This window comes from Urocampus carinirostris, chromosome 1, assembly GCF_059441175.1.
Source record: "Urocampus carinirostris isolate Australia breed hairy pipefish chromosome 1, RoL_Ucar_1.0, whole genome shotgun sequence".
Lineage (NCBI taxonomy): Eukaryota > Metazoa > Chordata > Actinopteri > Syngnathiformes > Syngnathidae > Urocampus > Urocampus carinirostris.
Window position 1 is genome coordinate 23,351,343 of NC_142349.1, and position 17,607 is coordinate 23,368,949.

At 42.4% G+C, this 17,607-nt stretch overlaps 1 protein-coding gene and 1 pseudogene across 1 annotated transcript; one reads left to right on the forward strand and one right to left on the reverse strand.

The window, feature by feature from the left end:
• The first annotated feature begins 791 nt into the window (after positions 1 to 791).
• On the forward strand, positions 792 to 17,410 carry LOC148373985 (alpha-2,8-sialyltransferase 8E-like). The gene is made up of 6 exons (XM_088330890.1): positions 792 to 1,192; positions 4,353 to 4,427; positions 4,520 to 4,594; positions 4,674 to 4,818; positions 10,901 to 11,106; positions 13,417 to 17,410. The coding sequence occupies exons 1-6, from the start codon at positions 1,062 to 1,064 to the stop codon at positions 13,886 to 13,888; spliced, it is 1,104 nt and encodes a 367-aa protein (XP_088187016.1). The 5' UTR covers positions 792 to 1,061; the 3' UTR covers positions 13,889 to 17,410.
• LOC148373986 (U2 spliceosomal RNA) lies at positions 1,891 to 2,007 on the reverse strand (annotated as a pseudogene).
• Positions 17,411 to 17,607: the final 197 nt, after the last annotated feature.

Sequence of the window (17,607 nt, forward strand, 5' to 3'; positions counted from 1 at the left end):
TACATTCATGACAGTTGTATTTTTATCTTCATGAAGACCTGGCTCAGCCAAGGATCCCCGATGCTAGCGTGCCACTCCCCGGCCATTCTCCACATAGCTTTTTACACTGACAGGAGAAGCCCTCCAATATCGTTGTAGTATTGTATAATGGCGATAAAGACTATTCAACTGCAATCATGTGTTCTGTGTTTTTACTTGTAGATCTATAGTTGTTATTTTGTACCAGTTATATATATTTTATGTTACTGATATCTAATAAATGAATGTTTTTACTTTGCATGTTTTTACCATCTCACGACTTTTTTGGAACTCGACCACGTGAAAAACATGGGATTACCGTTCACGTGTTCTTCTATTTTATTTATTTTTAAGCGGTTCTATGGGGTCTGCATCAATGTAAGTATGTACGGTAATTTGTAGCTATATAGTTACTTTCAGAGTGCCGCGTTACTCTTTGGTGTCAGTTATCTAGGGGGTAACACAATTACTTTTAAAATGAAGTAACAAGTAATTGTAACTAAGTCCCTTTTTCAGTAACGTGCCTGACACTGGTTGTAAGCAAGCTCCAATGAGGTACTTCTGGGCTTCTCTAAACAAGTGTCCCTTGAGTCTAATTAGGTCCAGGGCACTCGTGTTACTGCCTGCCTTCTTGTGCCAAGGGGGGATAGAGGACAGAAGGGGTGGAGGACTGCTCAGGCAGGGGAGGGCGGAGGGCTATGAGGAAGGGTGTGGAGAGGGTGTTTTTTTTTTTTTTTTTTTTTTTTAGGGGAGGTGGAGGGAGACCTTGAGAGGCAGCAGCATTCTAAGCTTTGAGGTGGACACTAAAGATTGTAATATTCTATTTTTCTAGTGATGAAGACTCCACATGGAGCAACATTGCTTGAAAAGTTATATTTAAGTTGAAGATTTGGAGGTGAGAGAGAAAAAAGACAGCGTGTGTGTGTGTGTGTGTGTGTGTGTGTGTAAGAGGAGGAAGCGAGAGGGAGAGGGTGGTGCAGTATAGGCCGAAGTAGGAAATATGTCAACACGTGGACCTTGGCCTCAGGCTGGCACAGCAGACGATGGCTTGTCCATCTGAACAAGGATCGGGGCCGGCGAGCAACATGGCCTCGGGTATGTCCTTCCTCATCGCTCTTCTCTGCTTTGGAAGCCTGCTGTCCACTGTTACCTGGTACATGGTGGACGACGAGAGGTACGTGTGACTAACAGGGCTCACCACAAGTCCCTTTGGCTCATTTTCCTACATTCTTCGGTTGAGGCGTTTTTTTTTTTAGGCAGACGGCAGAAGTTACAGGCCAAATAATTCCAAAAATATTCCTGTCAATTTGTGTAGAATATAAAAAAATAGAACAGCCTTTATTGACATTGATATCCATGTGGTAAAAGATTAGACATGGCACTCCAAGGTAATCATGCAATAAAGACTTTAAAGAGAAAAATAACAAAAAAAAAGACTGTCAGAATAAATAGACAAAAATATTTCAAATGTACTGTGTTGAATTAAACTGTCTTTATTCTTGTTTATATAAACGTTGTGAAACATTCTATACATGGCACCCCAGGTATAGGGTAATTAGACATGTAATAAGACTTTCGAAGGAGAAATGATAAATAATGTTTGTTCTGTACTGTATCACCAAACATATACTAACATTGTTTACCTAATTTATTTTTACCCTGCTATCTTATAAATTTTAGTCCCAAACCTTTACTCAGGTATCGTGGGGGGGTTTGGGGTTTTTAAGGGTTATTGATCTATCTTCGTTATTCATTATCCATTATCCGTTATCGGTCAGCTCATTATAGGCTACAAAGCCTAGGAGCCGGGACACTTACTCTCAGCCAAAAGGCCAAGCCAAGGTCCTAGCCCCAAAGCCTTGCTGCGATCATTGCGAATGCACCGTTCCCGGAGGTACTGCAATACCGGGCCAATGCGTGGAGTGGACAGAGCAAGCTCCAATTCCATCTCCGGAATGCAAAAATCAAAAGGCCAAAAGGCCAAGCTAAATGTCCTCCATTGAATAACTCAGTCCATGAATCACAGACCGTCCAAATCAACAGCCAGCTTGTACACCTTAGATGGGTTCTCAAAATAACCAAAAACATTGGTTTTACCAAGTAATTACTTCAGGAGTGTCAACCTCATTTTCACTGAGGGCCACATCAGTGTAACGGCTGGCCTCAAAAGGCCTGATGTAATTTATTAATGAAACTAAATGTAAGTGGAAATATTGGCGTATAGTGGCGCTTGGCCATTACTTCGCGGATAGCATAGTCGACAGGCTTTGTGGGAAATGGAGTTTTGGGTCAAAGCACCCTTTTGATCTGTTTAGGATGAATGATGTTGGGGGACCACGTTTGGCCCGTGTGCCATAAATTTGACACAGGTGAACTTCAATCAGTATTTCATAATCTAAGACAAAATTGAGCTTTGATTGCTTTGATGACAAGAAGAAGACTCCAAGTGTTTTTTTTTACACTATCAAGATATTCAAGAAATGTCTCAACTGTGACTCAGTTGAGAAAAAAAAGCTTGATTTGACTCGGATTAACTTGTCATGGAAAGTTTTTGTATCCGTTGTTAAAACATGTATTTAACTTCAAGTCTTGTTTGAATTGTCCAGAAAAATCCAAACAAACCAGTTTGACTAACAGTCCGGTCCCTCTTTTGCAGGTTTTTACTTATCTTGAAATAATTTTCAATGTGACTCTCAATGGAGTTTATGCTAACCAGTGCATTTTTTTGCATCAGCAGAATTATTTCATTCCACTTTTGACATTTGATCACAGATTAACACTTTGTGACGTCATTTTGTCACCATATGAGAAAGGGGAAAAGCCCACAGATTTGAACAATATGACAACTTTCGATTGTTCTCAGCTCAGGGATGCTGCTGGAAAAGTGAATTTCCCTTCGGGGATGAATAAAGTATCTATCTATCTATCTATCTAACTGAGTAAATAATTTGTAGAGGTTGATAACAGCGCTACACCCTTTTGAAGAGTTTTTCAAATATTGGGTCACAAAAGGATACTCATTCATTGGATTTTTTTTAGAGCGGAAAAGGTGATTTCATCCTCATTCTAAGGTATATGTTGGACTACTCAGAGAATTGGTAAAAGTAAGAAAAGGCCTGATTCAAATATAGTCCAAACGCGGCGCCAACCCAAACCCCTGAAAAGATGAGTTTATTAGTACTTTAGGAATGAGCTGACTGAGGGTGCGATCATAACTTTAAGCCAGGAGATGGCAGCAAAGAGTAGCAAAATGTCAGGTTGCAAGAAATTATTTTCCAGATTTTTCAAACAAAATTATTACTGTCTTCTAATCTTATACCCATCCATCTAATATCTGCACCACTTATCCTGAGTAGGGTCGCAGGAGTACTGGAGCCCATCCCAGCTATCTTCGGGCAGTGATCAGGGAATACCCTGAACTGATTGCCAGTCTTTACATATATATATCCATCCATTATCTAGGAGGGTCGTGGGGGTGCTGGCGCCTATCCTAGCCATGTCCGGGCAGTGAAATTTTTTAAGGGTTATTGTTCTATCTTCTTAATTCATCATCCATTATCGGTCAGTTGATAATACGCCACAATGCCTAGGAGCCGGGACTCTTACTCTCAGCCAAAAGGCCGAGTTAAGGTCCTAGCTTGCTGGGCCTTCCCTACCACAGCCCTGGTGTTAGCAGACCAGGAGAGGTTATTGGAGAAGTGCACATGTATAATGACAGAAAGAACATAACAAAAACATCTGAATTAGTGGTGCACTCATAATTTGGTCGAACAATGATACATATAGTTGTGTGCAGGTGCAGGCAGTAATGACCCATTATTATCTGTGACATCACACAATAGGCCACCTATCAAGTGACTGAGTACTTAGCATGTTGCATGGCCACTAAAAGCAGCGTTGCCAGATGGGAAAAGACCTGGATGTGTGTCAAACATTAGCAAAGAGGACCGTCAACATAAAAGCTTTTAAAAAGATAATAAGATGAACTTTGAACCAGGCTGTAAAAAAGAATGGTTAAGGTTTATTTGCTTTTCTTTGATATGAGTTTAAAAAAAAAATGTTTTTAGGATTTTGTTACAATACTAATATGATTAACCATGGCTATACCATATCCAAAATATAGTAACAACATAGTAAGTTGTTGTTTTAGAAGAGCATATCAAACTGCGTCCCCTTAATGCGGATTAGTAACAAAAAATAGCTCTCAGTTTGAAAAAAGGTTGTAAAACCCTTCTCTAATCTTAATTAAAAGGTGGACATACTACATTTTTAAATGTTTTAACTCTAATAGTTGAAATGTATATATTTCAACTGAATATTTTATGTTTTCCCAGTTCTGTAGGCTCTTACAAACCGCCCCCGCAGAAAAAAAGTCCCCCAGAGCCGTCAGCATTTTGCAAAGGTTGCAGGTGAGTGCACACAGGTAAAACCTTTGTTGTTGCTGTCAATCGGCTTTCCAATACATGTTACAGTATATTTCATGTGTACACTCACCTTACAGGGAACTGATTGACAGCGTGTTGAAGCGTCACTCTAAAGACTGGAAGAAGAACGAAGAGAACCACAGAGCATTTACGTGAGTTACGCAAGAAACGACAGCAAGCAAAGCAGGTCGCTAAAATAACAATAAAAATGAAACGTTTGTGGTCCGACAGCACTAAATTGAGCAGCTCGTGCCGAGGATTTGAGAGGGCCATCGTCACGCAGGCTAACACGCAGGTGGGAACAAAGCTTCGTTATGATGGAGAAAATGGCAGGTTACTACAAGTGACACCGGCCATCTTCAAAACGTTTATCAAGGTAAGCAGCACAGTGAACGCATGCTTTCATCAAATAGTGGATTCAATAATAAGAAGTGGACCACTGCTACATATTGTGTTTCCACCCTATGCTGTCTGTTTATTAAAACAGAAGGTGAGATATGTCAGGACCGAACGGAGACAGGACCCACTTGCTTTACGTTTCTCAGTTTAATTGGAAGAAAGGAAAGGGCTTCCCTCACGATCCGGTGATCGGTGGGCGCAGGAAGCAGGTCGCCTTGAACGCGGAAGTGGGACTTTCGTGGCGAGCGATGGCGGTGTCAAGAGTGGGCAAACGGGTCAGTAGCTGGGACAGGAGAGCAAAAAACGTGGTCGGGATCGGAAACAAGTCGAAAGCCAGGAAAGGAGAGTAGATGTGCTCAGGATCAATAAACGGGTCGAAGCCGGGAAACAGACGGCAGCAAAAACAGGTGGGAGTCAGGGTCAAAAAAGCTTGCCTAGAGCACACTGAGGTTTGCAGACGGACTGACAACAGGTAACAGATAGGAGTGAGTTTGAATAGGGACAGGGGGCCAATCAGAGTCCGAGGCAGTTGGCGCCAAAGGAGCGGGCACAGGTGCATCACATCGGTAATCATGACAAGATCGAGTCTTAAAAATCCAGCCAGACCCAACCCGGGTATTAAAACCTGACCCAGGCAGGGCCCGACGAATTAACTTGATTTGTGAGACCAAGCCTGAGGCAAACCCGAAATTTCATATTTTATTTGTGAGGATTCGAGAGAGGGTGGGGTGATTTCTGATAACAAACTATAGCCTGTCTTTTGTAACAAAATATTAGGTTAACAAGACAGTTTTCATCTTTTATATTTCTGGGTCTGCTGTGGTTACATTAACCGGCAATTTTCCATCATTGGTGGATTTCTCTAAGAGGTGTTGGGAAAATTTGAAAGCCATCCTTCATTTTGACGGGTTGAAAATTGGGCCGTTGACCACGGAAGCAGTCCTTAAGGATATAGCGCGATAAAAAGTCTTGTTCCACGGACAGACTGAGGAGATTATTTCTCCCTCATGCCATGATTTACTCCACTCGGTGGAGTAAAAGCCCACATTTGCTTATTACCCTATTTTTATTGCAGTGTCTATTTTTCGGAACACTATTGAAATGCTCTTCATTAACACGTTATATTGGGTATTTTTGTATTCTATATCTCTTATTTTATTTTTTTAACACAAGGATAGTGCTGGAAATGTGAATTTTCCTACAGGGATGAATAAAGTACCTATCTCTCTATCTATCTAAACTTTAAGTGCCAGAGAGGAAGAAAGACAAAGAAAAACAATGATGGGTGTATATATATTTTTTTTTTTTAAAAGGCAAAAGAGAGAAGCCTCGCTCGACCCAAACGTCATGTTTCACATTTTGAAACGACCCGAATTATGTGCCAGGCTTGAAATGTTACCTCTTATCACACTTGCCAGCTCAGATAACAAAGGGCTCAGCTTTGGAATAACACATCACGAAACCACCAGGAGAGTTCTCGTGACATTGATTATTTGATTAAAAAAAACGTTGTCATTTCCATCCATCCATCCATCCATCCATTGTCTTCCGCTTATCCGAGGTCGGGTCGCGGGGGCAGCAGCGTTAAAAGGGAAGCCCAGACGTCCCTATCCCCAGCCACCTCCTCCAGCTCATCTGACGGGACCCCGAGGGGTTCCCAAGCCAGCCGAGAGACAAAGTCTCTCCAACGTGTCCTGGGCCGCCCCCGGGGCCTCCTGCCGGTGGGACATGCCCGGAACACCTCCCGAGCGTCCAGGAGGCATCCTTATTAGATGCCTGAGCCACCTGAACTGGCTCCTCTCAACGCGGAGGAGCAGTGGCTCTACACCGAGTCCCTCCCGGATAACTGAGCTTCTCACCTTATCTCTAAGGGAGAACCCAGCCACCCTGCGGAGGAAACTCATTTCGGCCACTTGTATCCGGGATTGTGTTCTTTCGGTCATGACCCAAAGTTCATGACCATAGGTGAGGGTAGGAACGTAGATCGACCGGTAGATTGAGAGCTTTGCCTTTTGGCTCAGCTCCCTCTTCACCACGACGGACCAGCACAGGGTCCGAATGACGGCAGACGCTGCACCGACCCGTCTGTCGATCTCCCGTTCCATCCTACCCTCACTCGTGAACAAGACCCCAAGATACTTGAACTCCTCCACTTGGGGCAAGACCTCCTCCCCGACCCGGAGGGAGCATACCACCCTTTTCCGACTGAGAACCATGGCCTCGGACTTGGAGGTGCCGATCCTAATCCCGGCCGCTTCACACTCGGCTGCGAATCGCTCCAGCGAGAGCTGAAGATCACGGCCTGAGGAAGCCAACAGCACCACGTCATCTGCAAAAAGCAGTGACGCAATGCTAAGGCCCCCAAACCGGACTCCATCCCCGCCAAGGCTGCGCCTAGGAATTCTGTCCATAAAAGTTATGAACAGAATCTGTGACAAAGGGCAGCCCTGGTGGAGCCCAACCCTCATCGGGAACGAATCCGACTTACTGCCGGCAATGCGGACCAGACTCTGGCACCGGGCATACAGGGACCGCACAGCCCGGATAAGACTGTGCGGTACCCCATACTCCCGAAGCACCCCCCACAGGGCCTCCCGAGGAACACGGTCGAATGCCTTCTCCAAGTCCACAAAACACATGTAGACCGGACAGGCAAACTCCCATGCACCCTCAAAGACCCTGCAGAGTGTATAGAGCTGGTCCAGTGTTCCACGGCCAGGACGAAAACCACACTGTTCCTCCTGAATCCGAGATTCGACTTCCTGGCGGACCCGAATAGAATAGACCTTACCAGGGAGGCTGAGAAGTGTGATTCCCCTGTAGTTGGAACACACTCTCCGGTCCCCCTTCTTAAAGACGGGAACCACCACCCCTGTCTGCCAGTCCAGAGGCACTCTCCCCGATGTCCACGCGATGTTGCAGAGGCGTGTCAACCATGAGACGCCCACAACATCCAGAGCCTTAATGAAATCCGGGCGGATCTCATCGACCCCCGGGGCCCTGCCACCGAGGAGTTTTTTGACTACCTCGGTGACTTCAACCCCAGTGATACGAGAGCCCAACCCAGAGTCCTCAGGCTCTGCTTCCCCAGAGGAAGACGTGTCCGTGGGATTGAGGAGGTCTTCGAAGTACTCCGCCCACCGATTCACAACGTCCCGGGTCGAGGTCAGCAGCGCCCCATCGGCACTATACACAGTGTCGATGGCACACCGCTTCCCCCCCTAAGACGCCGGATGGTTGACCAGAATTTCCTCGAAGCCGTTCGGAAGTCGGCTTCCATGGCCTCGCCAAACTCCTCCCATGCCCGAGTTTTTGCCTCGTCGACCGCCGAAGCCGCATTCTGCTAGGCCAGCCGATACCTGCCACCTGTTTCCAGAGTCCCACAGGCCAGGAAGGCCCGATAAGACTCCTTCTTCAGCTTGACGGCATCCCTCACCACCGGTGACCACCAACGGGTCTGAGGGTTGCCGCCGCGGCAGGCACCGACTACCTTACGGCCACAGCTCCAATAAGCCGCTTCGACAATGGAGGCGCGGAACATGGTCCACTCGAACTCAATGTCCCCCGCCTCCCTCGGGACATGGGCAAAGTTCTGCCAGAGGTGTGAATTGAAACTTCTTCTGACAGGAGATTCTGCCAGCCGTTCCCAACAGACCCTCACAACACGCTTGGGTCTGCCGGGTCAGGCCGGCATCTTCCCCCACCATCGAAGCCAACTCACCACCAGGTGGTGATCAGTTGACAGCCCTGCCCCTCTCTTCACCCGAGTGTCAAGAACATGCAGCCAGTAAAAGCAGAAAAATATTTACGTATGATTCCCTCTTCTTTATAACACAATAACAAATAAATTATAAGTAGTTACTATTGTCTGGAAAACAGAATAACAAACGTTCAATGATTTTCTTCAAAGAAACGATTGAAGATGTACGAAACAAACACCATAAGAATGATATGAGCCAGCCCAAATGGAAATTATATTTATACTCTAATGCTTTAATGTATTTTGAAACAAAAGTCAAAACGACGAATAAAACGAATCAGGTCCTTCCATTAAAACAAACAATGAAATGCAGGACGGGAGTTTTCTGAAACTCGAGATTTCATTCAAATCTACGTCATTCACTGTGTCAAACAACAATAGGCTGGAAAAACAATCACTCGTCGGGTAAGCAAATCTTCTTTTTGCTATGCAAACACAGAAAGGCGCTTTCCGATTGCTGAAAGATGCACTGTCTAACATTTGACAACTAAATGTCACTTTATTGTTTAGTGCAACCGAAAGCGAGTGCTACAAAGCACAAGGGGGATCATTATTTACGGAAACTCAAAGTGACCAAACCACACCAGTTTTTTGGGGGAGTACCCGTGGCAGCAAGATGTAGGCTATCTCTAGGTGAGCCTCATGTTATGTCAAATAAACACGTATATATTTATCTAAGAGTACCTTTGTACAAGAATGCATGCATTTTTTTGCTTATCATGTCAGAACCAGAACAGGAGGAGGACCCAGATGCGTAGCGTTTATTCACAAATTTATTGAGGTATAGAGGAAAACAAATGCCAGCGATCCGGTGCTCGCTAGACGAGGGAAGCAAGCCGCTCACGGGAATCGGACTGCGATCGGAATGCGGAAGTGGATCTCCCGGAGTCGGAGATCATAGCATAGTCAAACGGGCAAAACGTGTCGATAGCCGGAGCGAGAGATCAGAGCGTGGTCGGTGGTCAAAAACTGGTCGTTAGCCGGAGTGGGAGATCAGAGCATGGTCGGTGGTCAAAAACAGGTTGTAGCCAGAGCCAAACGGGGAATCAGGAACAGACAAGTGGTATACGGGTGAAAACGGGACCGACGGGAGCCAGAGTCAAAGTGCTTGCCTTGCGTATGTAGAGGTTCGCTGACGGACTGACAGGGAGTGACTGGCCCACTGGGTATAAATAGGAGGGGAATTAATCGGGTAACAAGCAACAGCTGGCGCCCAACGAGCGGGTGCAGGTGGGTGCTATGAGTAATCACGACATGTTATTCAAATCAATGTTCCTTTCGTGCAATTTCTTGTTAACTTCTTTTATGTTTTGTTTGTTTTACTTTTTGTATAGCTCATAATATATCAAAAAAGTAATATGGTTTATAATTTTTACTCATTATTTTTATTAATATTATTTCCCTTTTATCTTTTCATATAAACCTATGTAAATATCTATATTCGTGAGATGTTTGTGTAAATACACAGGAGAGCTAGCTGTGAGACACATTTATACAGTAAAGGAAGTCGAATGGGTAGGATTAAATAATTATTCCTTTTCGGACATGTAATGTTAACATTGTTTTGTTTTTTGACTTGTTTTCTTTTTGCTTTGCTCGTGTTTGAAATAAAGTTTCATTCATTCATTTAATATATTTTTTTTTAATAAATGAAGTATTTTTTACACCGAAAGGCACTAAATGAATCACAATGTCCCTTTTGAGCCTTTTTACACAGATTTCATTTGGAATGAAATTGTTGTCAAGAGGATCCATTCATAATAAAGAAATACACCAGGGGTGTCAAACTCAATTGCACAGAGGGCCAAAACTCAAAACACACCTTTGGTTGGGCAGAACAGCATAAATATTTATTGAATACACTAAAACTTAATTAAAAAAACAACATAAATATGAATCAAAAACAGCCAGGGATGTAATTCCAGAATAAACAAACTTAAACATTAAATAACTTAAACTCTCCAGAAAAAATATCTCCCGTCAAAACTATACAAATTCTAAATCTCAAAAAAATGGAAATATAAATATAATTTGTGCTTTTAACATCATTACATTTTAATAACATTGTAATAACATTGTAAAAACATAAGTTGCTATTTTAGAAATGTCTTTCAAACTGGTAGCCCTTCGCGCTAATCAGTATTACAAAAGTAGCTTTCAAAGGTTTTGGCGGCAGCTGGGCTAATCTGTGTTACATGAGATATGACAAAAGTTGTTTTCATTTATTTAAAACCTTTCAGCACATAAAACCGAATCCAAAGGGCAGGAATTCATTCTGTGTTTACCCGTCGACTTGCAGGAGCACCCGTTTGGGAACAGATCTTTCGACACGTGCGCCGTTGTGGGCAACGGCGGCATCCTGATGGACAGCGGCTGTGGGAAAACCATCGACTCGGCTCAGTTTGTGATGCGCTGCAACCTGCCGCCTTTGAACGATGAATACAGCCAACATGTCGGAGTGAAGACTGACCTAGTCACGGCCAATCCCAGCATTCTCAAAGAAAAGTGAGTGCCTTGCAGTCAATATTTTGGGGTTCTTTTGTAATCTATCTAAATTTAATTTAATTTTCAGCATAAGGACATTTACGTTAAACAAGACCATTTAAAAAGAACAATGACTGCTAGATAATGCAAAAAAAAAAGTCAGTGTGACAGCGTCCTGGCCCGATCCGAACGTAATGATTGACATTTTAGGCCTACGGGCCAAAAATTCGCACCGGGTCAGGCTTGGGTTTAAGATCTTTCCTTGAGGTTAAAAGTGGTGGACAAAACCTTTTCCTGCTTATGAAAGGCTTGCTCCCACCTTTTGCTATTAAATCAACAACAGTGTATTTCCTTGTTTAACATCTGTTAAACACCGCCCCCTATTGATGTCTCTTCACTTCTGTGAAAAGGGGTTCATGTCGCGACCTCGAAATCTTATTGGCTAAAGTTAAACCAACTGTCTCAACATCACTTGTGAGGTCTCACGAAGGCCTGCAGAGATTTCTGAGCCTGGCAAGATATAATGGTGGATATGTGATTGGTTAAATACTTAGATATGAAAGAACATCTGTAAGCAGCGAACCAGAGCAAAGCAATAAAAGGAAGCTTGACAGACAATTCGGAATTGTTTATTGAGTATTGTTGGAAAAAATATAGATCACATGATTCAGATATGTTTAAGGCAAGCGGAGAAGGCATAACAGGCCACCATTGATGGGTATGTATTATGCCACAGTTCACAAAGAAGCCCCTTCTCAAGGTTCATTTTTTCCTCATGCTGAGGTTTTGAGTTTTTCCTTGCCCACATGTTGGTTTAAGATCAGGCGATGGTGTCATTGTAATCATGTGCAGTCCTTTGAGACATTTTTTTGTGATTAAGGGCTATAGAAATAAATGTGACTTGACAATGACACAATCACTCAGACTTTGCCAGTTAAAATTTGATGCTTAATCTAAATGAAATACTACCAGGCTGTCTAAGATGAATTAACTGAAATAGACATCAACACACACACACACACACACACACACAGGATATTGGAGTGACTTACCTTGCTACTGAGCTCCCCTTCGTCCTTATCGGTGACTCCAACATGTTTCCGTTTCAGGTGCTGTCTCATCAATGCGGTGCTCTCGTGCCATGTCCTATCACTTTTAAATCTAGCATGTAACGCATTTTTTGTGTTGTGAAGCGTGAAGCGCTCACACACTTTAGAGGACTTCGGCCAAACTTTTATCTCTGTGTCGATCGAGTTTCATTTGTTGAATTCATTGCATGCTTTAAAAATACCACTTCTGGACTCCACCTTGCTCTGTTCCACTTGCCGATTTGCGCTGCATGTGACGTACACTACAGTTCAAAAATTTGGGGTCACATACAAATGTCCTTATTTTTTTAGGCAAAAAAACAGTTTTTTTCAACAAAGATAACTGTAAACCAATCAGGGAAAACACCATATACATTGTTAACGTGATAAATGACTAGTTTAGCTGTATCAATATTTACAAAGGTGTATAAAGGCCCCGTTGCAGCTAAAAGTACTTCAGTGTTGCAATACTACATTGTGTTTGCTAAATGTGTTAGAAGGCTAATGGATGATTAGAAAACCCTTGTGGAATGATGTCATCACAGCTGAAAACAGTTTAGCTGGTTAGGCAAGCTATAAAACCGAACCTTCTTTGAGCTAGTCCAGTACCTGGAACCTCACATTTATGGGTGTGATCAAACTTTCAGAATGGCCAGAAAACTTTTACGTGAAACTTGACATATGATTTTTGTCCTAAGAATAGACCCTTAGGAGAACAGCACAAACAGGCTCTAACCAGAGTAAAAAGAGTACATTAGACTCTCTAAAGAAATAGACACCTTACAGGTCCTTCAGGCTTGGTTAAATGGCACCCGCAAAACACCAGTGTCAACATCTATAGTGAAGAGGCGACTCCGAAATGCTGGTGTTTAAGGCAAAGTGGCTGATTAAAAGCAATATCTGAAGAAATGGACTAGTATGGGCAGAAGAACACAGATATAGGACAACTTATTTGATAAATAAAAGTGTGGCCTTTTCATGTCAAGTCATGTTTATCTGTATAGCCCTTAATTACAAAGAGTCTCAAAGGGCTGCACAGACCACAGATTATTGCAAAATACAAAATTGTCTGGGTGACCCCAAACTTTGAAGGATAGTTTAGACGGCTGCACAATGTGCTGAGTGACGCACAAGTCGGGCGACACGATGAATCTATGATGAAATTCGTCACTTTTTAAAAATGGTTTTAATAAATGTTATGTTACAGACAAGATACTAATCTCATAGCTGTTCTGCCCCACAGGTACAACTCCTTGACGGGCCGACGGCGGAGTTTCGCAGACAGACTGCAGAGCTATGGAAAGGCCTTGGTCCTCCTCCCGGCCTTCTCGTTTGGCTTCAACACGGCGTTGTCCATGCGGGCGGCCTACACGATGGACGACTTCTCCAGCTCCACTCAGCCCGTCTTCTTCAACCCAGATTACCTTCGCAGCCTAGCGCGCTTCTGGAACACCAACGGCCTCAAGTCGCGACGCCTCAGCACGGGCATCATGATGGCCAGCCTGGCCCTGGAGGCCTGCTCCGAAGTGCACTTGTACGGCTTCTGGCCCTTCAGCAACCACCCGCACGGCCTTTACGCGCTCACCAACCATTACTACGACGACCGGCAGGTCAACGCAAGGTTCCACGCCATGCCGGTGGAGTTCGACCTGCTGCTCAAGCTTCACAGCCAGGGCGTGCTCAATCTTCACCTCGGAGATTGTCCTGCCAAATAATAGCTGTGACTGGAGAAAGAAAATTGGGAACACTGAAAACTTTTAAATGCGAATAGGTTATTTATTACGAATTCAGACTGCAGAAATATTTTGAAGAACATTGTGATGTCTCTCTCTGTGCCTATGTCCACTTTATGACAAAAAGTTATTTTTAACCCCTTTAAAAAAACTAGTTACTTATTTATTGAAGTTACTCTATTCTTCATTTCTCAAACACAACTCACAATCTCAATATAAGTCTTTCTGCCTGTATTTGACCTCATGCCAATACCATAAATTAGATCGACTCATTAATAACTATTACTTATTATTACTGATAACCATTAGTTACTAGTTACTTTAACTCTTTACAAATTACAGAAGATGCAGAAGATGGATTATTGTCGTCGTAACATGTGAAATGCGCAACGAAATTCAAGAGTCCCCTCCTGATTGTGCGAGAAAATTTAAAAGAAGAGCAAATACAACAGTTTAAAATAACAAGTCAGTGGTAACAGTATAAGATAAGCAGGGTTGGGTAGGGTTACTTTAACTTGATTACTTTCAATTACTTTTGGATTACTCCAATACCAAATATGCTAATAAAAAACAAAAGAAACTGAATAAAATTATGACTCACAACACGTGGTAAGCTTTCTCTCCTGGCTTTGATATCTTTGATCTCCGGCAAAACTAACATAAAATGCGACAGAAACAAAATGAAGATACCGTATTTTCCGCACTATAAGGCGCACCTAAAAGTCTTAATTTTTTTCAAAAGCTGACCATGCGCCTTATAATACAGTGCGCCTTATTTGTGGATCAATATTAAATCGCAAAGTCTTCCAACTAACTTGCAGCCGCCGACTAGATTTTCCCCCGAACGCCAAGTAGTCCGCGGTGTATGCTGGGATTTATTTACCGGCGTTTCATTGGCTAACCAATGTGTCAATCATCATTTGAATCGATCACTATCGGCTAAAGTTATTCGGAGGTCAAGGGGCGATCCTTTTTATCATTTACAGGCTGGCATAGGCTTAAGCTGTAAAACAAAGCCTGCAACTGGCCGAAAAAGATGTGTCAATCATCAGTTGAATCGATCACCATTGGCTAAAGTTATTCGGAGGTCAAGGGGCAGATCCTTTTGATCATTTACAGGCTGGCATAGGCTGAAGCGGCAAAACAAAGCCTGCAATTGGCCGAAAAAGATGAATGTGTATAGCACGTGGTTGACGGCATACAGAAAGCATTTTTTTACTATTCTGTATTTGTAAATATTTTATTCTCCTGGATTTACTAAACTCACAGATATAAGAGGACCATGGCTGCACATTATTATTGAACACAACGACTTCAGTGAGCTACTCCGGCTATATATTTTCCCTGTATCTTGTTTCAGACTGAACTCGATGTTTCTGTGATAAGCGGTGCAGATAATGGATGGAATAGAGTGTCTATTTTTAAATTAAACCCAATTCCAAGTGTTTATTGTCATATGCACAGTAAAGTTGCGAGCAAAAAAGAAAATAGAAATTAAGGAATGGTTGGCATTTCTTGAATCCCAAGACTTTAACCATCCGAATGATGGAACGATGCATTTGAGTGACATTGTACGGACACCGCATCCGCACGTGTTCTCGACACGTATTTGCGTCTTTGCAAGCTTTGGGAATGTTAAGGGGGTAATAAGTTTGACTGAACTATCTGACTGTTTTGTCGACGTTCCCATTGTAGCGCCTTATAATCCGGTGCGTCTTATGTATGTCAAATATAGGACCAAACACTATTTTTTCGGGGTGCGCCCTATAACCCGGTGCGCCTTATAGTGCGGAAAATACGGTAAATCTAAACAGCTTGCCAACATCATTTTTGCCTTTCCATGTATTCCGTTACTCCCCAAGCCTGCACAAATTTTAGTAATTTTTTTCATATTTAGTTTCTTTTGTCTTTTATTAGCATATTTGATATTGGAGTAATCCAAAAGTAATTGAAAGTAATCAAGTTAAAGTAACCCTACCCAACCCTGAAGATAAGTATTATTAAATACAAAAACTAGGAACTTAATCATCTCTTGTTACAACCATTGGAGCTTCCAATATATTCACAATACAGTTCAAATAACAATATTAACCTCACAACAATGCTCTCCTCTACATTGTGGCAAGTTGTTGATCTAATAAAAAGGCTCGGAACATTTTTTCATATTAAATGACAGCAGATGGAAATGATTCAAAAATGATTTATTCAAAAACTGTCATAATGCCGATGATATTCCTTTTTTGAATTAAACATACACTCGCCATCAGAAAACAACATTTTTGTTGGGGTCTGGTGCGCCCTTCACCACCAGATGGCGCTTAATGGGTTTGGAATTGTGACAGGTGTGTCCTACTACCACACACCTGTCCCTAATTACCCAAAGCCTTCATAAGGACATTTTGGACAGTAGTCTGTTGTCATTTGCAGTGGACCCAAATGCAGGGGAGCAGGAACAAAAGCAAGGTGCTTAAAAAACAATGGTATCTAATTACAAAATACTAAAGAAAGTTACAAATAAATGGTTAAAAAACACCAACAATAAAACCGTCTGAACCAGAAAACAAAACCCAAACCTCACAAACAAAGATGTGACTGAAAAAGGTGCTGGCGGTATGGCTTGTGATATTGATGGTCAAAAACGATGACGGCCCTACAACAGGCTCTGTCCCAAAATGTCCTTAGAAAGGCTCGGGTGATTAGGGACAGGTATGTCCACTGTCCATTCACCACACAACTCATCACACACCTGTCCCAATTCCAAACCCCATTAGGCAAGTTTTTATTTTGTGACATAAAGTTTATATTTCATGGCAATTGTAATATTGTCATTATTGTTACATATCTAATTGTCCCAACATTGCTTTTTCCAGTTCAATGTACTGTAACTTGTGGACAGTTTTCCATTCGAGTGAAGAAAGGACTCCACTGCAGAATTGCAAACCACCAAGATGGCGGATAATTATGTCAGCCCCTCCAGGCTCATGTTTTGTCAAAAAATGCCAATATCTTGACCTACGAGTACACCAAAAAATGCACGCTTTTATGATGGTCAATGATATTTTGCATATTTTCAAATTAAATTCAAATTTTTTGCACCAAATACATTCAATAATACACACTGGCCCCTCAACAAAACTAAGCGCATGACTGTGAAACAATATGACGTTGATTGCTTACGGCTGGACATAAACACCTCCGTCTACACAATGTACTTACACAAGTTTTTCAGCCAAATATCTATTTTCTGCTGTTTCCCAAAGTCAACGTTGTACTTATTTGTTGTCTTTAAAATGAGATTGTACTTATTAAACTCAGGGGACACTACAATAAATAGAGCACTTTTGGGTTTAGTTTTTTTTTTACTCTGTAAATGTTGTTCATGCTTACTAATCAAGGTACTTGTTGTGAACATTTACAAATAATGAATGAGCCAGATTTTTATATGACTTGCTAGTGACTGTTAAACAAATCTATTTGTCTAGAAGCATGAATTAAACTTTTCTTCTGTCCTATAAAAGAGATGTTATGATTGGATTGTTTTCCAATAAAAACATACACCTCAACATCTGGAGAACTTGTCTTTTGATCAAGCTTTTTTTTGAGAATGAAGTCCTTGTTTCACAAAACAGTTCAACTATGTTTTTTTGGTTAGGGAACACAGTGAGGGTCTTCACAAGGAGATTATCGTCCGTGCAGAACTG